General features: G+C 54.3%; 1 protein-coding gene across 1 annotated transcript in view; it reads right to left on the minus strand.

Moving 5' to 3' along the window:
- Positions 1-21,398, minus strand: part of LOC140728734 (voltage-gated potassium channel subunit beta-2-like) — a 70,937-nt gene extending 49,539 nt beyond the window's left edge. Inside the window, exons 1-4 of the mRNA XM_073047686.1 lie at positions 20,716-21,398; positions 15,392-15,435; positions 6,062-6,099; positions 3,570-3,649 (exon numbers count right to left, since the gene is read on the minus strand). Of these exons, the coding sequence (XP_072903787.1) occupies positions 3,570-3,649; positions 6,062-6,099; positions 15,392-15,435; positions 20,716-21,005 (452 nt within the window). The 5' untranslated portion in view covers positions 21,006-21,398. The remainder of the gene's footprint in view (positions 1-3,569; positions 3,650-6,061; positions 6,100-15,391; positions 15,436-20,715) is intronic.
- Positions 21,399-23,073: the final 1,675 nt, after the last annotated feature.

Raw genomic sequence — 23,073 nt, forward strand, 5'->3', positions numbered from 1 at the left:
AAGTTTCCACCAGCAGGAGAGTCTCAAACAAGGGCACAGAGTTGGATGCTGGGGGGGGTGGTGTGGGGGCAGTGGGGAGGCAGATATTTTAACACCGAGGTGTGTTGGGACCACCTTCATACAGAGAGGGGTGAACTTCTGGAATGCTCTAGAAGCTTTTTGAGAGAGTGTGCCCAAATTGGTGAAAATCTTCTAAAAATTCTCTCACTTGACGTGGCAACATTGAGCAGAGGTTATTATTGAATTAGTAACAGTAATTGTGGAAAGGATGAGCAAAAACACAAAATGCTGGCAGAACTCAGCAGGCCAGACAGCATCTATGGGAGGAGGTAATAACGACGTTTCGGGCCGAAACCCTTCATCAGGAGTGAAGTAACATGGGATGGTTGAGGGGGGATAAGAAATGGGGGGAGGGATAAAGTAGAGAGCTGGGAAGTGATAGGCTGGAGGGAAATGGGCTAGGGGGAAGGTGGAGAATTATGGGAAATTAAAAAATTCCCTTCAGCCTATCACTTCCCAGCTCTCTACTTCATCCCTCCCCCTCACTTCTTATCCCCCCTCGACCATCCCATGTTACTTCACTCCTGATGAAGGGTTTCGGCCCGAAACGTTGTCACTACCTCCTCCCATAGATGCTGTCTGGCCTGCTGAGTTCTGCCAGCATTTTGTGTTTTTATTTATTTCCAGCATCTGCAGATTCACTCGTGTTGCCGTGGAATGGATGAGGTCTGTTGTATGTTTGTGTGTGTTCATTGTTTAACTATTAATAATAGTACAACAGAGACAGATTGAAATTAAAGAAGTGCTTCAGAAACCACCATCAAAAATTAATACTAACAGTTTAAACAGACAATTTCTAAGTAGTACTGTGGGAGGCATGGTTAGCACAACACTTAACCATACCAGTGACCCAGCTTCAATTCCTACCGCTGTCTGTAAGGAGTTTGTACGTTCTCCCCAGAACCGCGTGGGTTTCCTCCGGGTGCTCCGGTTTCCTCCCACAGTCCAAAGACGTACCGGATGGTAGGTTCATTGGTCATTGTAAGTTGTCCCGTGATTAAGTCAGGGGATTGCTGGGTGGCACGGCTCAAAGGGCCGTAAGGACCTGTTTCACGCTGTATCTCAATAAATAAATTAGTTATTCATTTCTTAATAGTATTGTTATTGTCACTATTTACTATCCAAAAGATTAAAAATTGAGGTTTTCAAAACGTATCTTCCAACCTCACGTCTTCTCGTAACTGTGTAGCTGGCACCGAGTCGGTGTGAGACAATTCACCGTTCTCAGGTGTGAAAGATCATTTGGCAGTAAAGATAATCATTATGTATCTTTTTATTATGGGTGGGGGTTTAAAGAATTGAGGGTGGAACTGCATGCCGTGTGCCAACAGAATTTTTGCGCTTGTATGCCATAGATTTGCCACCCCTGTGAGTTGTGGAGGCCAGATCATTGGGGGAGAATGGGAATTAAAGAGGAGATGGATAGATTTTTGAAAGCTCAGGGCATTGAGGGCGATGGAGAACTGGCACCGAAGAGATGAACCCTGGGGCTGACCAGCCATGGAATAGCAGGGCAGGCTTGAAGGGCTGAATGGTCTCCTCCTCCTCCTGTTTTCATGTGTTCTTACAAATTTAAGACTACCTTCTTCCTCAGCTCTCAGTTGTGACAAATGCTGGAGGCCTAGTAGTGAGGCTTAACTCCCAGCCTCTCCTCTCTGCTCAGCTTGTTACTTATTATAAACCTTTTAGCCCTGATTCTCAACTCAGTTTCTCCCTCAGCAGATGCCGCTTGAACTGGTGAGAATTGGCAGTGTTGTCCGTTTCTATTTCAGGTGTGAGGGGTGATTCCCAGGAGAGGATGGTATGGGATCAGGGGCCTAGAGTTATAGGCTTCTGGGTCTTACCATCTGGAGCTGGGGGCCTTAATCACTGTGACAGAGATCGCTCACTAAACACACTATTTACACACACACACACACCCCCCCACACATTCTTGTCATTCTGCTGGGTCACTGTGCTGAGTGTACGCACTTTAAAGTCTTCCCGCTTAGTAAATTGTCATAATGGGTTGAGAGTGAGCTGGTGAGCTCGGTTTGGCTTTGTGGTGCCTTTCCCGCCATACACGGCAGAATATTCCATTTCTTTAGTAATAAGGATGTGTAAATGTGTATATGTTTGTATACAGTCAGCCCTCCTTATCCGCGGGTTCCGCATGCGCGGATTCGCAGACTGGGAAAACCCGGAAGTACTCTCTCCAGCACTTGTTGTTTGAGCATGTACAGACTTCTTTTCTTGTCATTATTCCCTAAACAATACAGTATAACAATTATTTACATAGCATTTACATTGTATTAGGTATTATAAGTAATCTAGAGATGATTTAAAATATATGGGAAGATGTGCATAGGTTACCGTGGATTGGGATCGAAAAAAAACGGAAGTTCTCTCAGTTGGAACAGCTACATCCAGTATTATTTAGCGTCAGTTAGTCAAACGTTTGTCTTAGTACATAGTATATATTTTACCTTTCTATGCATATAAAACACTTAAACATATGTATTTCTATAACTAAACCAACTGCGTTGCTTAGTAATAATTGTAGCTTTCACCGGGGCAGGGCCTTTCACATGCTCCATTATTCTCACTTTATCCGTTAAAATTGTTCTGATCGTTGACCGACTGTAGCCTAATGCTTTTCCAATGACCAATGGCGTTTCACCTCTTTCCGATCGCTTTATTATTTCCACTTTATTTTCAAATGTGATCATTTTCCAGAACAGAAAAACTGCGGGTGGTGGGTCCCAAGCTCCGCCAGATCCTAAAGACCACCGCACTGAGCCAGCCAGGTTAAATAAGGTCCGGAGCTCCACCGGGTCCTAAAGACCACCGCACTGAGCCAGGTTAAATAAGTTCTGGATCTCTGCCGGGTCCTAAAGACCACCGCACTGAGCCAGGTTAAATAAGGTCCGGAGCTCCACCGGGTCCTAAAGACCACCGCACTGAGACAGGTTAAATAAGTTCTGGATCTCTGCCGGGTCCTAAAGTCCACCGACTTGAGCATCCGCGTTTTTTGGTATCCGCAGGGGGTCCCGGAACCGATCCCCCACAGATAAGGAGGGCCAAATGTACTGCATTTAAGGTAGATACTTCTGTTTATTTTGTAATATGATTGTAACTCCATTGTAAAGTGTACCATATTCTACCTCGTGTGCAGTTTTAAGTTAACTTTGTGGGTAATTGAAGACAGTATGTCCTGGTGCCTAATAAATGGGTCTCATTGCTCCCAGTGGTAGGAGAGTGCCAGCAGTTCACACTGGATAAAATAGTATGATGCTATTATTGAGTTTTCTGTTGAGGTATCTTTTTGTAAATATCAGCAGTTTTATTTTCACTAATTTTTGCACGTTTGATTGATGATGTCCTTGCACGGAAGTGCTAAGTGACTCCAGCCATTTTTCCTGTGGTCATAACCCACGTCTAACGATCACAAATGACATGCGAGGTGTTGTCAGACTGAATCACACCCCCCACCCCTCCCAGGAAGATGTTGGGACAGGAACATAGCTTACTTGCCCGAAGCGTAGACCTCGGAGGTATCGAACAGGTTGATGCCACTCTCGTAGGCTACGGTCAGGATGTCCTCGGCAACCTGTGGGACGAGGTTTGATCACAGACTGAGTGAGCGATGCACAGCAAGATCCCAGAGGTTGTCAGGCTGGGAAATTTGAGAGGTTGCTACCTCGTTCTGCTTTGAGTATCTGCTGTGGGATCTCCTTCATTTTCCCTTGGGTGCTGGTCAAACATCCAATTCATCAGCACTGGAAGTGTCAGTCTACATCCCTGGTGATGGACTTAAACCCAATTCTACAGGGAAGGAGACCATTCAGCCCACTGGGTCCATGCTAGCCCCAGAAGATCAATTTGCTTCCTCCCCAGTTTATGCTCCCTTGCCTGCCCTTCAAATCCCCCTCCCATTTAATCATATGGGTTAATTAAATGTGGGTAATTACGTTACCAATATACCTCTGGCTTAGAGTTGGCCCCATTGGATAACCATGGTGGTCTATTTGGTAAGATGGGGGTGTGAAGAAAAATCAGGCACCAACACCCTCAATAATCAAGTAAAAATCCACCATGAGGCCTAGTAGTGAGGCGCAGCTCCCAACCTCTCCTCATTATTTATTATATGCCATCTGGCCTTTCAAGACTATCCCACAGCATTCCCATGATTCCTGTAACCTATTCCTTCTCAATTCCCCCCAGATTCCTCACCCACACACTCAGGGATAATTTACAGTGGCTGATTAACCCAACCGCCCCGCATGTGAGGAGCGTTTGACGGTTCACTGGAGTTCAGAAGAATTATGGGGATCTTGTTGAAACCTATTGAATGCTGAAAGGCCTCAATAGAATGGATGTGGAGAGGATGTTTCCCATGGTGGGGGAGTCTAGGACCAGAGGACACAGATAGAGTGGATGTGGAGAGGACGTTTCCCATGGTGGGGGAGTCTAGGACCAGAGGACACAGATAGAGTGGATGTGGAGAGGACGTTTCCCATGGTGGGGGAGTCTAGGACCAGAGGACACAGATAGAGTGGATGTGGAGAGGACGTTTCCCATGGTGGGGGAGTCTAGGACCAGAGGACACAGATAGAGTGGATGTGGAGAGGACGTTTCCCATGGTGGGGGAGTCTAGGACCAGAGGACACAGATAGAGTGGATGTGGAGAGGACGTTTCCCATGGTGGGGGAGTCTAGGACCAGAGGACACAGATAGAGTGGATGTGGAGAGGACGTTTCCCATGGTGGGGGAGTCTAGGACCAGAGGACACAGATAGAGTGGATGTGGAGAGGATGTTTCCCATGGTGGGGGAGTCTAGGACCAGAGGACACAGATAGAGTGGATGTGGAGAGGATGTTTCCCATGGTGGGGGAGTCTAGGACCAGAGGACACAGATAGAGTGGATGTGGAGAGGACGTTTCCTATGGAGGGGGAGTCTAGGACCAGAGGACACAGATAGAGTGGATGTGGAGAGGATGTTTCCCATGGTGGGGGAGTCTAGGACCAGAGGACACAGATAGAGTGGATGTGGAGAGGACATTTCCCATGGTGGGGGAGTCTAGGACCAGAGGACACAGATAGAGTGGATGTGGAGAGGACGTTTCCCATGGTGGGGGAGTCTAACTGGAGGACACAGCCTCACAATAGAGGGATGTCCATTTAGAATGGAGTTCAGGAGGGATTTCTTTAGCCAGAAAGTAATGAATCTGTGGAATTTGATGTCACAGGCGGCCGTGCACGTCAAGTAATTGGGTACATTTAAGGCAGAGCTTGATAGATTCTTGATCAGTCAGGTATGAAGGGATACGGGGAGACTGGGGCTGAGAGGGAAAATGGACCAGCCATGATGAAATGACAGAGCAGATTTGAAGGGCCAAATGGCCTAATTCTGCTCCTAATCTTATGGTCTTGTGTCATTGGGATGTGTGAGGAAGTCGGATCACCTGAGACCAGGTAACTGGGAGATATACTCGGAACAGCAAATGTGCGAGGGAGGGGGGTTAGCAAAAGCAACAAGAGATTATTTCTCAGTAACACTCAGCTGGTGTGGGGTCATGGGAGCTCCTATCCTACGGTCTGAACTAAAGGAAAATACGAGTTCCACAGTTGCTGGAAATCTTGAGCAACACACACAAAACGCTGGAGGAACTCGTCAGGTCAGGCAGCGTCCATGGAGGGGAATGACTTTCCAGTCCTGATGGAGGGTCTCGGCCCAAAGCATCGACTGCTTATTCCACTCGATGCTGCCTGACCTGCCTTGTTCCTCCAGCGTGTAGTGCGTAGAGTAGAAGATGTTCTTTGTCAGCTCGAGCTCAGAGTGTGGTAGCACTTGTGGCAAAGCCAGGCAGGAGACAGGGAGGGTGTCACGTGGAATGAGGATAGAGCAGTGGCTGGGATCAGGAGTGGTACGTCCAGGAGGGAAATACCTGCCTTTCCTTATTCCTATTCCTCTAGGAGTGCAAGAGAGGCCTTTTGCCAAGGGAACCTGTGGACCACTCACCTCTTCCGAAACCTGGGAGCCAATGGTCACCCAGCTTCCTGTGAACAGAAAAAGAACGGCCAGTGAGGTCCTGCCTCTCATTGGTACCGAACCAAGGCCAGAGATTTCCACTCCCCCCAATGCTGCCCCACTCCTCCCAACACCAGCCCACTTCTCCCAACACCAGCCCACTCCCCCCAATGCCACCCCACTCCTCCCAACACCAGCCCACTCCTCCCAACACCACCCCACTCCTCCCAACACCAGCCCACTCCTCCAAACACCAGCCCACTCCTCCCAACACCAGCCCACTCCCCCAACACCAGCCCACTCCCCCCAACACCAGCCCACTCCCCCCAATGCCACCCCACTCCTCCCAACACCAGCCCACTCCTCCCAACACCAGCCCACTCCCCCCAACACCAGCCCACTCCCCCCAATGCCACCCCACTCCTCCCAACACCAGCCCACTCCCCCCAATGCCACCCCACTCCCCCCAACGCCAGCCCACTCCCCCCAACGCCACCCCACTCCTCCCAACACCAGCCCACTCCTCCCAACACCAGCCCACTCCTCCCAACACCACCCCACTCCTCCCAACACCAGCCCACTCCTCCCAACACCACCCCACTCCTCCCAACACCAGCCCACTCCTCCCAACACCACCCCACTCCCCCCAACACCAGCCCACTCCTCCCAACACCAGCCCACTCCTCCCAACACCAGCCCACTCCTCCCAACACCACCCCACTCCTCCCAACACCAGCCCACTCCCCCCAACACCACCCCACTCCTCCCAACACCAGCCCACTCCCCCCAACACCAGCCCACTCCTCCCAACACCAGCCCACTCCTCCCAACACCAGCCCACTCCTCCCAACACCAGCCCACTCCTCCCAACACCAGCCCACTCCCCCCAACACCAGCCCACTCCCCCCAATGCTGCCCCACTCCTCCCAACACCAGCCCACTCCTCCCAACACCAGCCCACTCCCCCCAACACCAGCCCACTCCTCCCAACACCAGCCCACTCCTCCCAACACCAGCCCACTCCCCCCAACACCACCCCACTCCTCCCAACACCAGCCCACTCCTCCCAACACCAGCCCACTCCCCCCAACACCAGCCCACTCCTCCCAACACCAGCCCACTCCTCCCAACACCAGCCCACTCCCCCCAACACCAGCCCACTCCTCCCAACACAGCCCACTCCTCCCAACACCAGCCCACTCCCCCCAACACCAGCCCACTCCCCCCAACACCACCCCACTCCTCCCAACACCAGCCCACTCCCCCCAACACCAGCCCACTCCTCCCAACACCAGCCCACTCCTCCCAACACCAGCCCACTCCTCCCAACACCAGCCCACTCCCCCCAACACCAGCCCACTCCTCCCAACACCACCCCACTCCTCCCAACACCAGCCCACTCCTCCCAACACCAGCCCACTCCTCCCAACACCAGCCCACTCCCCCCAACACCAGCCCACTCCTCCCAACGCCGCCCCACTCCTCCCAATGCCGCCCCACTCCTCCCAATGCCGCCCCACTCCTCCCAACACCAGCCCACTCCCCCAACACCAGCCCACTCCCCCCAACACCAGCCCACTCCTCCCAACGCCAGCCCACTCCCCCCAACACCAGCCCACTCCCCCCAACACCAGCCCACTCCTCCCAATGCTGCCCCACTCCTCCCAATGCTGCCCCACTCCCCCCAACACCAGCCCACTCCCCCAACACCAGCCCACTCCCCCCAACACCAGCCCACTCCTCCCAACGCCAGCCCACTCCTCCCAACGCCAGCCCACTCCTCCCAACGCCAGCCCACTCCCCCCAACACCAGCCCACTCCTCCCAACACCAGCCCACTCCTCCCAACGCCACCCCACTCCTCCCAACGCCAGCCCACTCCTCCCAACGCCAGCCCACTCCCCCCAACACCAGCCCACTCCCCCCAATGCTGCCCCACTCCCCCCAACACCAGCCCACTCCTCCCAACGCCAGCCCACTCCTCCCAACGCCAGCCCACTCCTCCCAACGCCAGCCCACTCCCCCCAACACCAGCCCACTCCCCCCAATGCTGCCCCACTCCCCCCAACACCAGCCCACTCCTCCCAACACCAGCCCACTCCCCCCAACACCAGCCCACTCCCCCCAACGCCAGCCCACTCCCCCCAACACCAGCCCACTCCCCCCAACACCAGCCCACTCCCCCAACACCAGCCCACTCCCCCCAACACCAGCCCACTCCCCCCAACACCAGCCCACTCCCCCCAACACCAGCCCACTCCCCCCAACACCAGCCCACTCCCCCAACACCAGCCCACTCCCCCCAACACCAGCCCACTCCTCCCAACGCCAGCCCACTCCTCCCAACGCCAGCCCACTCCTCCCAACGCCAGCCCACTCCCCCCAACACCAGCCCACTCCTCCCAACACCAGCCCACTCCTCCCAACGCCACCCCACTCCTCCCAACGCCACCCCACTCCCCCCAACACCAGCCCACTCCCCCCAATGCTGCCCCACTCCCCCCAACACCAGCCCACTCCTCCCAACGCCAGCCCACTCCTCCCAACGCCAGCCCACTCCTCCCAACGCCAGCCCACTCCCCCCAACACCAGCCCACTCCCCCCAATGCTGCCCCACTCCCCCCAACACCAGCCCACTCCTCCCAACACCAGCCCACTCCCCCCAACACCAGCCCACTCCCCCCAACGCCAGCCCACTCCCCCCAACACCAGCCCACTCCCCCCAATGCTGCCCCACTCCCCCCAACACCAGCCCACTCCCCCCAACACCAGCCCACTCCTCCCAACGCCAGCCCACTCCTCCCAACGCCAGCCCACTCCTCCCAACGCCACCCCACTCCTCCCAACACCAGCCCACTCCCCCCAACACCAGCCCACTCCCCCCAACGCCAGCCCACTCCCCCCAACACCAGCCCACTCCCCCCCAATGCTGCCCCACTCCCCCCAACACCAGCCCACTCCCCCCAACGCCAGCCCACTCCCCCCAACGCCAGCCCACTCCTCCCAACGCCAGCCCACTCCCCCCAACACCAGCCCACTCCCCCCAATGCTGCCCCACTCCCCCCAACACCAGCCCACTCCTCCCAACGCCACCCCACTCCTCCCAACACCGCCCCACTCCTCCCAATGCTGCCCCACTCCCCCCAACACCAGCCCACTCCCCCCAACGCCAGCCCACTCCTCCCAACGCCAGCCCACTCCTCCCAACGCCAGCCCACTCCCCCCAACACCAGCCCACTCCCCCCAACACCAGCCCACTCCCCCCAATGCTGCCCCACTCCCCCCAACACCAGCCCACTCCTCCCAACGCCACCCCACTCCTCCCAACACCACCCCACTCCTCCCAATGCTGCCCCACTCCCCCCAACACCAGCCCACTCCCCCAACACCAGCCCACTCCCCCCAACACCAGCCCACTCCTCCCAACGCCAGCCCACTCCTCCCAACGCCAGCCCACTCCCCCCAACACCAGCCCACTCCCCCCAACACCAGCCCACTCCCCCCAATGCTGCCCCACTCCCCCCAACACCAGCCCACTCCTCCCAACGCCACCCCACTCCTCCCAACACCACCCCACTCCTCCCAATGCTGCCCCACTCCCCCCAACGCCACCCCACTCCTCCCAACACCACCCCACTCCTCCCAACACCAGCCCACTCCCCCCAACACCAGCCCACTCCCCCCAACGCCACCCCACTCCTCCCAACACCAGCCCACTCCCCCCAACACCAGCCCACTCCCCCCAACGCCACCCCACTCCTCCCAACACCAGCCCACCCCTCCCAACACCAGCCCACTCCCCCAACACCAGCCCACTCCCCCCAACACAGCCCACTCCTCCCAACGCCAGCCCACCCCTCCCAACACCAGCCCACTCCCCCAACACCAGCCCACTCCTCCCAACACAGCCCACTCCTCCCAACACCAGCCCACTCCCCCCAACACCACCCCACTCCTCCCAACACCAGCCCACTCCCCCCAACACCAGCCCACTCCCCCCAACGCCACCCCACTCCTCCCAACACCAGCCCACCCCTCCCAACACCAGCCCACTCCCCCAACACCAGCCCACTCCTCCCAACACCAGCCCACTCCCCCCAACACCAGCCCACTCCCCCCAACGCCACCCCACTCCTCCCAACACCAGCCCACCCCTCCCAACACCAGCCCACTCCCCCAACACCAGCCCACTCCCCCCAACACAGCCCACTCCTCCCAACACCAGCCCACTCCTCCCAACACAGCCCACTCCTCCCAACACCAGCCCACTCCCCCCAACACCACCCCACTCCTCCCAACACCAGCCCACTCCTCCCAACACCACCCCACTCCCCCCAACACCAGCCCACTCCCCCCAACACCACCCCACTCCTCCCAACACCAGCCCACTCCCCCCAACACCAGCCCACTCCTCCCAACACCAGCCCACTCCCCCCAACACCAGCCCACTCCTCCCAACACCACCCCACTCCTCCCAACACCAGCCCACTCCTCCCAACGCCACCCCACTCCTCCCAACACAGCCCACTCCCCCCAACACCAGCCCACTCCCCCCAACACAGCCCACTCCTCCCAACACCAGCCCACTCCCCCCAACACCAGCCCACTCCCCCCAACACCAGCCCACTCCTCCCAACACCAGCCCACTCCCCCCAACACCAGCCCACTCCTCCCAACGCCACCCCACTCCTCCCAACACCACCCCACTCCCCCCAACACCAGCCCACTCCTCCCAACACCAGCCCACTCCCCCCAACACCAGCCACTCCTCCCAACACCAGCCCACTCCCCCCAACACCAGCCCACTCCCCCCAACGCCAGCCCACTCCCCCCAACACAGCCCACTCCTCCCAACGCCAGCCACTCCTCCCAACACAGCCCACTCCCCCCAACACCAGCCCACTCCCCCCAACACCAGCCCACTCCTCCCAACACCAGCCCACTCCCCCCAACACCAGCCACTCCTCCCAACACCAGCCCACTCCTCCCAACACCAGCCCACTCCCCCCAACACAGCCCACTCCCCCAACACCAGCCCACTCCTCCCAACACCAGCCACTCCTCCCAACACAGCCCACTCCTCCCAACACAGCCCACTCCCCCCAACACCAGCCCACTCCTCCCAACACCAGCCCACTCCCCCCAACACCAGCCCACTCCCCCCAACACCAGCCCACTCCCCCCAATGCTGCCCCACTCCCCCCAACACCAGCCCACTCCCCCCAATGCCACCCCACTCCCCCCAATGCCACCCCACTCCTCCCAACACCAGCCCACTCCCCCCAACACCACCCCACTCCTCCCAATGCTGCCCCACTCCTCCCAACGCCACCCCACTCCTCCCAACACAGCCCACTCCTCCCAACACCAGCCCACTCCCCCCAACACCAGCCCACTCCCCCCAACACCAGCCCACTCCTCCCAACACAGCCCACTCCCCCCAACACCACCCCACTCCTCCCAACACAGCCCACTCCCCCCAACACCACCCCACTCCCCCCAACACCAGCCCACTCCCCCCAACACAGCCCACTCCTCCCAACGCCAGCCCACTCCTCCCAACACCAGCCCACTCCCCCCAACACCAGCCCACTCCCCCCAATGCTGCCCCACTCCCCCCAACACCAGCCCACTCCTCCCAACGCCACCCCACTCCTCCCAACACCAGCCCACTCCTCCCAACACCAGCCCACTCCTCCCAACACCAGCCCACTCCCCCCAACACCAGCCCACTCCCCCCAATGCTGCCCCACTCCCCCCAACACCAGCCCACTCCTCCCAACGCCACCCCACTCCTCCCAACGCCAGCCCACTCCCCCCAACGCCAGCCCACTCCTCCCAATGCCAGCCCACTCCTCCCAATGCCACCCCACTCCTCCCAACGCCAGCCCACTCCTCCCAACACCAGCCCACTCCTCCCAACACCAGCCCACTCCCCCCAACACCAGCCCACTCCCCCCAACACCAGCCCACTCCCCCCAACACCAGCCCACTCCCCCCAACACCAGCCCACTCCTCCCAACGCCACCCCACTCCCCCCAACACCAGCCCACTCCCCCCAACACCAGCCCACTCCTCCCAACACCAGCCCACTCCCCCCAACACCAGCCCACTCCCCCCAACACCAGCCCACTCCCCCAACACCAGCCCACTCCCCCCAACACCAGCCCACTCCCCCCAACACCAGCCCACTCCCCCAACACCAGCCCACTCCCCCAACACCAGCCCACTCCCCCAACACCAGCCCACTCCCCCCAACACCAGCCCACTCCCCCCAATGCCACCCCACTCCTCCCAACACCAGCCCACTCCCCCCAATGCTGCCCCACTCCTCCCAACACCAGCCCACTCCTCCCAACACCACCCCACTCCCCCCAACACCAGCCCACTCCCCCCAATGCCACCCCACTCCTCCCAACACCAGCCCACTCCTCCCAATGCCGCCCCACTCCTCCCAACACCAGCCCAGTTCCTTCCCCTCCCAGCTTCTCCGTTAGCCCCTCAGCCCCACCTTCAGCGACCCTCTCCCCTTGCTCTCCCGATGGAAGTAGCGTCACATGTTGACAGGGTGGTGAGGAGAGGACTTTACAGAAGTGTAATGGTTAGCAATATTTTACAGCACAGGTGACCCAGGTTCAATTTCCGCCACTGCCTGTCCGTTCTCCCAGGAACCATGTGGATTTCCTCCGGGTGCTCCGGTTTCATCCTACAGTCCAAAGAAGTACTGGTCGGTAGGTTAATTGGTCATTGCTAATGTTCCTGAAATTAGGCTCGGATTAAATCGGGGGATTGTTGGGTGGCGTGGCTCGATGGCCCAGTAGGGCCTATTCTGCACTGTATCTCAGTAAAAGACCTTCACCAGTCAGGGCATTGAGTACAGGGGCTGGGAGGTTACGTTGTGGGTGTAAGTGAGACCACACTCGGAGTGTTGTGCTCGGTTTTGGTCACCCTGCTGCAGGAAAGTTGCCATTAAGGGTGCAGAAAAATGGAAAAATGTTGCCAGGATTTGAGGGACTACAGGGAGAGATTGGGAGGGCAAGGACTTCAGTCCTTGGGGCACAGAAGAGTGAGGGTGACCTTACAGAGGGGTAAGGAATCACGAGGGACATACAGAGTGAATACACACATTCTCTTTCCTCAGGATGTGTTGTACTGCTTGACTATCGCCACATGTATCGAGATGGACCGGTCTTGCGTACTGTACATGCAGATCAGATCGTGACACAGTGCTTCGAGGTAGAACAAGGGAAAGCAATAACCATGCAGAATAAAGGGTAACGACTGTTGAAAGAGTGCATTGCAGGCAGACGATGCAGTGCAAGATCACAATGAGGTGGAGGGGGAACGATACAGGAGGAGGGGGAACGATACAGGGTGGAGGGGGAACGATACAGGAGGAGGGGGAACGATACAGGGTGGAGGGGGAACGATACAGGAGGAACCTGAGGGGCAATGTCATCACACATTGTCATCACACAATGTCATCACACTGCCTGAGGAAGTGATCGAGACAGACACTACAGAGAGTTGGACAGGCTGATCAATACCTCCACACTCCCAACCACCACTACTTTATCATTTCCTGTCGGTCCCCTTGTGTACAGCCCAGCATCATGGACATCCAGTCTAAGTATATGTGGTGAACTACATATACCTGTCTGGACTGCTCCTGTGGCTCCTCCCACAGACCCCTGTATAAAGGCGATTGAGGCCTGAGCCCGGCCTCATTCTCCAGGATGTAGTGTTGTTCATTCTTCCAGTCAATAAAAGCCGATATCTCGCTTCTTACGTCTCAGAGTGAGTTATTGATGGTGCATCAGTATATAAACTATCTTCTGTATTCAAATTTATTGTGTTCCTTACTACTGCACAGGATCGAAATAAGCTGCAGAGAGTTGTAAACTCAGTCAGTTCCATCATGGGCTCTAACCTCCGTAGTATCCAGGACATCTTCAAAGAGTGATGCCTTAAAAAGGCGACATCCATCATTAAGACCCCCAGCACCCAGGGCATGCCTTGTTTTCATTGATACCATCAGGGAGGAGGTACAGGAGCCTGAAGTGTCATACTGAATGATTCAGGAACAGCTTCTTCCCCTCTGCCATCTGATTTCTGACTGGACATTGAACCCAAGAACACTACCTCACTACTTTTTTATTTCTATTTTTGCACTGCTTATTTAATCTATTTAATATATCTAAATACTTACTGTAGTTCAGTACTGTTATTGTCATTTTGACTATAAACTGCTGGTACAGTACACAGTAAAAACAAAACAACGTTCCTCCAGGACCATGGTGCTGCATGAAACAACACAAAACTACACTAGACTATGTGAGACAGCGCAAGGCTACACTGACTACGTAAAACAATATAAAAACTAGACTAGACTACAGACCTGCACAGGACTACAGAAAGTACACAAAACAGTGCAGGGCTATATATTGCATTGTGCTGCTGCCACAAAGACAAGAAATTTAATGACATATACCGGTGATATTAAACCTGATTCTGATGTTTCGTGTAATTTTTCTGCTGCATTGGTTCCGAGGTAACAATTATTTTGTTCCGATAGATAGCCACAAAAAAGTACAGCCCTTCAGCCCTTCTAGTCTGTGCTGAACCATTTAAAGTGCCTACTCCCATTGACCTGCACCAGACCACGGCTCTCCACACCCCGACCATCCATGTACCTATCCAAACTTCTCTGAAACGTTGAAATCAAGCTCACGTGCACCACTTGCGCTGGCAGCTCGTTCCACACTCCGAGTGAAGAAGATTTCCCTCATGTTCTGCTTAAACTTTTCACCTTTCACCTTTAACCCATGACCTCTGGTTGTGTCCTTCGCAACCTCAGTGGAAAAAGCCTGCTTGCATTTACCCTATCTATACCCCTCATAAGTCTGTAGTGAACCCAGATGAGGTTACACTAACCACTACACTGCCCAAGACACATGCACACCCCCAGGTGCACCTTGTTCTGTACAAGGATGGTCATGTACTCACCCAATACCCAGACAACAGTCACTCTGAGGGTTTTGCTGGGGGCAGCCTATAGGTGTCTCCCCGCTTCCTGCACCAACAGAGTATGCCCACAACTTACTAACCCTAACCCGGACGTCTTTGGACCGTGGGAGGAAACCAGAGCCCCCGGAGGAAATCCGCGTGGTCACAGGGAGAACGTACAAACTCCTGACCGACAGCAGCGGGAATTGAACCCGGGTCGCCGGGAATGTGAAGCTTTGTGCTAAGCACTCTGCTGCCCGAGACACACGAATGCACAGGCCGACTTAGTTCCATGTAAGGATGGTCATGTACTCACCAATACCCAGACAAGACACTCTAAGACCTGATTTCCCCAGGTTCCTGTAAAAAGAAAGACATTGAATATTTTGTAAATGTTGCCAGGATCAACGGGAGACTCGGTTGTAATATGAGGGCCTAGTAGTTGTTGCAGATACTGAGATAGAGTGAAAAGCTTCCCCTGCGTGCCATCCAGACAGATCTTCCCTAACAAAGAATATACCAGAGTAGTAAACGAGGAGACAGAATGCAGAATGGAGTGTTACACTTACAGACAAAGTGCAGTGAAGGCAGACAAATAAAATGCAGGGGCCATATCGAGATAGACTGGCAGATCTTGATTGTATAAGAAATCCAGTCAAGAGGTGCCATTGGAGAAGGCCCACAGGAAGTTCATGAGAATGATCCCAGGAATGAAAGGGTTAACCTAGGAGGAGCAGTTAACGGCTCTGGGCCCGTACTCGCGGGAGTTTAGAAGAATGAGGGGGAGGATCTCATCGAAACAAATGTTGAAAGGCCTTAACAGAGTGGATGTGGAGAGGACGTTTCCTATGGTGGGGGAGCCTAAGACCAGAGGCTACAGCCTCAGAACAGAGGGGCATCCTTTAGAACAGAGATGAAGAGGAATTTCTTTAACCCAGGGGTTTATAACCCTTTTTATGCCATGGAGCCTTATCATTAACTGAGGTGGGGGGGGGGTCCATGAACCCCCCATGTTGGGAACCACTGCTTTAGCCAGATGCTGGTCAATCTGTGGAATTCATTGCCACAGACGGCTTTGGAGGCCAAGACATTGGGTATATTTAAAGCAGAGTTTGATAGGTTGTTGATTAGTCAGGGCATCAAAGGTTACAGGGAGAAGGCAGGAGACTGGTGGAGAGGGATAATAAATCAGCCTGGATGATGGAATGTGGAATCTGCTTCTATGCCTTATGGTCTAAGAGGTGAGAAGATAACCTTGAGCCAGGAGGTACATCTTCTCAAGCTTTCGTATCTTCTGCTCGATCGGAGCAGGGAGGGGAGAGAGTGACCAGGACAGCAGGGCTCCGTGGCTGTGGGATAGTCGGGGTTCCCAACCTGGGGCCCATGGACTCGTTCCTGAATGGTATTGGTTCATGACGTAGAGAAGGTTGGGAGCTCCTGGTGTAAAGGGAAATTCATCACAAGCAGGTGTGGCTGGACACGAGTCACTCCTGATGCACCCCTCTTCCAAAGTGAAAGGGTCTGTGTCCAAACACATCCAGAATCCCGTAAAGGTTTTCCCGATACACCCTGTCAGGTTGACAGAGAGAATGACAGCGGGCAGACCAGCCTTCCGGGAGAGGTGGGCCGGGTCCACGAACCACACAAACTATAGGGGGACCTCAGCAGCTCAGGTAGCATCTGTGGTATCAGTTCCCCTCCAACACCACCCTCCTCCATCTGGCGGAACTGATCCTCACCCTCACCCAGTTTTCCTTCAGCTCCTCCCACTTTCTACAAACTCGAGGAGTAGCCATGGGCCCCAGATAGGTAAAATTTGGACTCAAAGTTAATTAAGTCAACTAGCTCAGCATGTGTGCAGGAGGCAGTGCCAATGTAGTGAAGGAAAAGAGGGGGACGGATACCGGTACAGACTTGGAACATGGACTGTTCCACAAAGCCAACAAAAAGGCAGGCATTACTGGGACCCATACGGGTCCACGTTTTCTGGGAAGCGAGCTGGCCTTGATGCGAAGAAACTTTTGAGTCAGGGCGCGGGTCGATGTTTGACTCCATTTCGCCATTTAAAGCGTCCATTTAGCTGATTTAAGCGTCGAGCAAGATTGAGACATCGTGGGGAATGTATGAGGTGAGCGAGAATTACAGCGCCGACCGCTTGCCTTGTGATCACTGCCTGAGAAGGACTATTGCTGTGGCAGGTGAGTAAGCCTCTCTGACTCGTGCGGTAGCCTTCTCTCTCGATGGAAGTCGCCGATATCGTAGGATGGTATCGTGGTACTGCTGTTTATGGACTGTGGACATTTCATATTCTGTGTGTTTTTTTTTTAATCGCCCGTTCCTTTTCCTTTTTGTTGCGTTGTTTGGGGGTTGATGTTCCTGTGTGGGAGAGGGGGGTTTTGGGGGTTGATTATTAGTTTGCTGTTCTCTTTTGTACGGGGGGGTGAGTTTGTTGTTTCTCTCTGAACAACTTTCTTGTTCTTTGTTTCATGGCTCTCTGGAGAACACAAATTTCAGGGTTGTATACAGATACATGCTTTGATAATAAATGGACATTTGCACCTTTGAAATCTTCCCTCAGTCTTCCAGTTACGTCCTTGTAAATGTTCTCTGTACTCTTTCAACCTTATCTACGTCTTTCCTCTAGGCAGGTGACCGTGACTGCGCACAATACTCCAAATTAGGCCTCACCAACGTCTCGTATAACTTCAACATAACATCCCATCTCCTGTACTCAACCTGAAGGCCAATGAGCCAAAAGCTTTCTTTATGACCCTATCTACCCGAGACACCACTTTCAATGAATTATGGATCTGTATTCCCAGATCCCTTTGTTCCACCACACTCCTCAGTGCCCCGCTGTTCCCTGTTTGGTCCTATTGACGTGCAACACTTCACACCTGGCTGCATTGAATTCCATCTGACATTCTTCAGCCCATTTTTTCAGCTGGACCAGACTCCGTTGCAAAACCACGACAGTCTTCCCGGCTGTCGACTACACCCCAATCTTGGTGCCATCCGCAAATCTTGTTGGTTTTATGTGTAACAAACAGTTAGGCTCCCCGCTCATCCCTGCATCCCAGAGTCAGTCCACACAACCTCTCCTTGTAACTCAAGCCCCCCCCACCCCACCCCGAGGTTCAGGCAACATCCTGGTAAATCTTTGCTGTACCCTTTCGAAGTTCAAAGTACATTTATCGTCCAACTCTGTACACTGTACAAAACCTTGAGATTTGTCTGCTTGCGGGCAGCCACAAAACAAAGAAACATAATAGAACCCATTTTTAAAAAACCCAAATAACAAAGACCGGGAAACAAAAGAGAACAAATCGTGCAAACAATAAGAAACAAGATGCAGAACATGGACCGCAGAGTCCACGGAAGTGAATCCATAGCCATTAAGCCAATGCACTGCGGCCGCCCGTCCAGGAGCCTGATGCTCGCAGGCCACGGCCGCACAGTCCATAAGCCCATGAGGCACAGGAGCAGAATGGGGCCACTCGACTCATCGAGTCCTTATGGAGTGGAATGGGTTCAGAGTCGAGGTGAGTGAAGTTATCCACACTGGTTCAGGAGCCTGATGGCTGAGGGGTGGGAAGGCGGGATCGAACTGAATCCACGTCTCTGGGACTGTGAGGCAGCAACTCTACTCACTGTGCCACCCTACACCCAGCATGAAGAAGTTAGGCCAAGTCTGTGAGTCACTGACCTTGTTCTCTCCTGCAATAAAAGTGACGAGGCCGATCACACCGGCGGATGGCGGGGGAGCTTGGTCGTAGGCCTCAAGCCGCGGTGTCGCCTGCTTACAGCCGCCAGGATAGAGTCAGTGGGTTCCACCGGTGGGAGGTGTGACATGTCGTCCAGCCTCGAGTCAGTGCTGCCCCCCAGTGTTCACTCAACAGAAGGCAAGCTGTATTGTAGCGGACTGCAGAGTTCTGCAGCCTTGATGGCCTCCCGATCTGGACGTTTACTTTGCATGGCAAAGTACACATACACATACACGTGCTTGCCATCTTGTATGTGCTATGTGCTTATCACTTTTATTTAATTAGCACAGTGTCCAGAATCTCTACATGCTCCAGGGTGTATTTCGGTGGGGGGTGGGGGGCTTGCCAACCTCCCTCTGTTGGGTCATTGTGGCTGAAAATCAGGCCGAGTTCTTCTGAGTATCGCTAGTGATTTCTCATCGAGATTCTGCAGAGTTTGCCTGAGCTACTGTTAGTTTTTCTAATTAAATTATGTCACAAGTCTTTAGTCTGAATTGCCGAAGAGATTCCTGCACGAGTTTGCTAGTGATCCTCACAACAGGTAACAATGAATAATTTGCAGCAAGGCCACAGACACATAGGTCCAGAAAACACACAGAATATTTATCAGTAAACAGAGCAAAATAATTATTAATGAAGGCAGTTACCGAGAGGGGAGATGAACACAGATGGGGGTGTGGGGGTAGGAGGCTTTAATGGAGGGTTGTACCTCAAAACTTAAATGTGGAGGTGGATTGAGAGAAGTGCAGGAAGGAGGATATTCCAGAGCAAGGGTAGGGGATAGGGGCTCTGGAAGGAGGGAGGAGAATGTTGAAGGGGTAGAAGGTGGGGCTGAGAAGGGCATGGTAAGTGAAGTTGGGGATGAACAGGGGTAATGGGGGTAAGGTGAGTTAGAGGAGGGGAGTAGATGAGGTTGAGGAGGGGAGTAGGTGAGGTGAGTGATTTGAGATTGAGGGATGTTGAGGTGAGGTCACTGTCGAGTAAGTTGAGGTTGAGGGACATGAAGTTGAGGTGGGGTTGAGGTGGAAGATGAGATTGAGGAAAGTGAGGTGGAAAATGAGGTAGAGGGAGATAAGGTTGAGGGAAGTGAGGGAGCCAAGAGGTGAAAGGTAAAACTGAATTTGAGGGAGGAGAGGTTGAGGGAGGTGAAGCTGAGATGAAGATGAGTTTGAGGTTGAGGTTGGCAGAGAGGAGGATGAGGTGAGAGAGGTGAAGTTGAGGTTGGGGGATGAGGTGAGATTGAGGCTGAGGAAGGTGAGTGAGGTTGAGGTTCAGAAGGTAAGGTTGAGGGAAGGTGAGGTTAAGGGAGGAAAGTGAGGTTGAGGGAATGAGGTGAGGAAGGTAAGGTTGAGGGAAGGAGGTGAGGTTAAGGGAGGAAAGTGAGGTTGAGGGAATGAGGTGAGGAAGGTAAGGTTGAGGGAAGGAGGTGAGGTTAAGGGAGGAAAGTGAGGTTAAGGGAGGAAAGTGAGGTTGCGGGAAGGAGGTGAGGAAGGTGAGGTTGAGGTTCAGAAGGTAAGGTTGGGGGAAGGAGGTGAGGTTAAGGGAGGAAAGTGAGGTTGAGGGAATGAGGTGAGGAAGGTAAGGTTGAGGGAAGGAGGTGAGGTTAAGGGAGGAAAGTGAGGTTGCGGGAAGGAGGTGAGGAAGGTGAGGTTGAGGTTCAGAAGGTAAGGCTGAGGGAAGGAGGTGAGATTGAGGAAGGTGAGGATGAGGTGAGAGAAGTTGACGCTGAGGGAGGGAGGTGCGGTTGAGTGGGTGAGGTTGAGAGAAGGAGGTGAGGTTGAGGGAGATGGAGGGGGATGTTTCTGAAGGGAGGAAGGATTGAGGAGCAGAGGGAGGGACGGGAAAGGGAATCCCAAACTGGGTGCCTCCACCTCACCTGTAGACCATGCCGGTCTGCTGGGACACCGTGTCGGCCAGCGAGATGCGGCATTCCCGGAGGAAGGTCTCCAGCTTCTGCTTCTCCCAGGCTGCCCTGGCTTCCTCGGTAACCGGGTAGTCATCCGTGAGGCCGGGCCCTCGGTCCTTCGGCAGCCGGACCGGCGGTCCCACCGACCTGGGCTTCTTGTTGGTGTTGAGGCCGTAGAGTTCCTCCACTGAGAACTTGCCTCCCCGCCCGGACCCACCGCCTCCCCCTCCCGAGTCCCGGCCGGATCGGGAACCCACCATCGCGCCCCACCCCTCCGGACACTCACTAACCCTGCACACTTACTTTCCTTGCACGCTCACACCATGCACACTTTACACGCGGTCCCTCGGTACTCACTGGCGGGTTGACACGCGTGCACACTCACACTCTCGGGACAACACGCGAGCTAGCAAGCGCCACTGTTCACACTTCCTCACCGCCAGCCCTCTACGCCACACTCTGATGCTTGCACACTCAAACCCCCACGATCACGACTGTGCCTGACTCTCCCCGACCTAGCTACACACTCTCTGGTCTCTCACACTACGGAGTTTCCACTCTTGCACGGCTGCCCGCGGGGAAGGAGCCCTGACCCAGCCACAGATTGATAGACCGAGGACTTCAAGCACCGGCTCTCCGGGACACTAACAGCTCCCGTGTTGCTGTGTCTGTGATATATGAACCTTCCGGAACGACCCACACTAACCTGTAACGTTAGAGCCTCAGGGCACTCGGGCTGCAGCTCCCTCCCCTCCCAATAACGTTTTGTAGGTGTTCAAAGATCGGATGTGCCCAGCCAGAGACCTTCTGACTTTTGTGACCTTCTAAACTGGATATTTTTGGTTCTAATTGTGTATCCTTCCAATAAAAATCCGCAGAATGTACGTTAAATTATGTTTTTCTTGTGAATGCTGCTCAGCTGATGCTATGTGATGCTGCTCCAAGCAAGTTTGCAGACATGGACTTCTGCAGATGACCACAAAGTCCACTTTGACTTTGGGAGTGTGTGATGGGACGGTGTAGAGGGAGCTTCACTCTGTGTCTGACCCTGGGAGTGTGTGATGGGACAGTGTAGAGGGAGCTTCACTCTGTGTCTGACCCTGGGAGTGTGTGATGGGACAGTGTGGAGGGAGCTTCACTCTGTGTCTGACCCTGGGAGTGTGTGATGGGACAGTGTGGAGGGAGCTTCACTCTGTGTCTGACCCTGGGAGTGTGTGATGGGACGGTGTAGAGGGAGATTCACTCTGTGTCTGACCCCGGGAGTGTGTGATGGGACGGTGTAGAGGGAGCTTCACTCTGTGTCTGACCCCGGGAGTGTGTGATGGGACAGTGTAGAGGGAGCTTCACTCTGTGTCTGACCCTGGGAGTGTGTGTTGGGACAGTGTAGAGGGAGCTTCACCCTGTGTCTGACCCTGGGAGTGTGTGATGGGACAGTGTAGAGGGAGTTTCAGTTTGCGCCTTAACAGTGTTTTTTGTGGATTTGTTTTCAAAGGATTATTCAGTGATTAGAGCATCACATGACTGCAATTCTTCAATATGCCACCATTCAAACGACTACCAGCCACAGCTTCAAAGGTTCATTTACTATCAAGGCAAGTATCCATATACAACCCTGAAATTCATCTTCTCTGGATAGCCTCGAAACAAAGAAAGATCATGAAAGTGGTTCAGAGAGGAACAACAAACCCAGCTCCCCCGCACAAAACGAACAGCCTCCCGAGCATCAACCCCCTTCCCCACAGAACCCGGTCCAGGAACATCGACCCCCAAAAAACAACCCCGCCCCCCCACAAAACAAAACTAACAGAACACAAGGGAACATCAACGCCCAAATGTCCTCTCCTCACACAACAAAATGGAAAAGGAACGATTGATTAAAAACACAGAATATAAAAACTATAAGTCTGGATAAGTCTACAGCCCAATCCATAAATGAAGAACCACAATAGGATCCTCCAATATCACCAATGTTCATCAAAAGAGAAGGACACTGCACGAGCAGAGATCGACCCACCGGCCACAGTGAGCCACACGGCGATAGGCCCCTTATAGATTCCTTCCCTGGTAACGATCAAAAGCAAGGTAGTCAGCGCTGAACTCCCACTCACCTTCTGCATTCACCTCGATGCCTCAATCTTTCTTGGTGATTAATGGACACTTTAATCAGTGAGATGGAGTCAAACATCTGTTTTGGCCCCACCTTGAAGTTTCTTTGCATCGAGGCTATCTGTGTACGCACTTACTTCCTGGAATCTTCTCGGAAACAGCAAAGGGATAGATCCCTCAGTCGATCTCCAAACCGTAAATCACAGGCTCTACCAGTCCCAG

The sequence above is a fragment of the Hemitrygon akajei genome, chromosome 6 (assembly GCF_048418815.1).
Source record: "Hemitrygon akajei chromosome 6, sHemAka1.3, whole genome shotgun sequence".
Lineage (NCBI taxonomy): Eukaryota > Metazoa > Chordata > Chondrichthyes > Myliobatiformes > Dasyatidae > Hemitrygon > Hemitrygon akajei.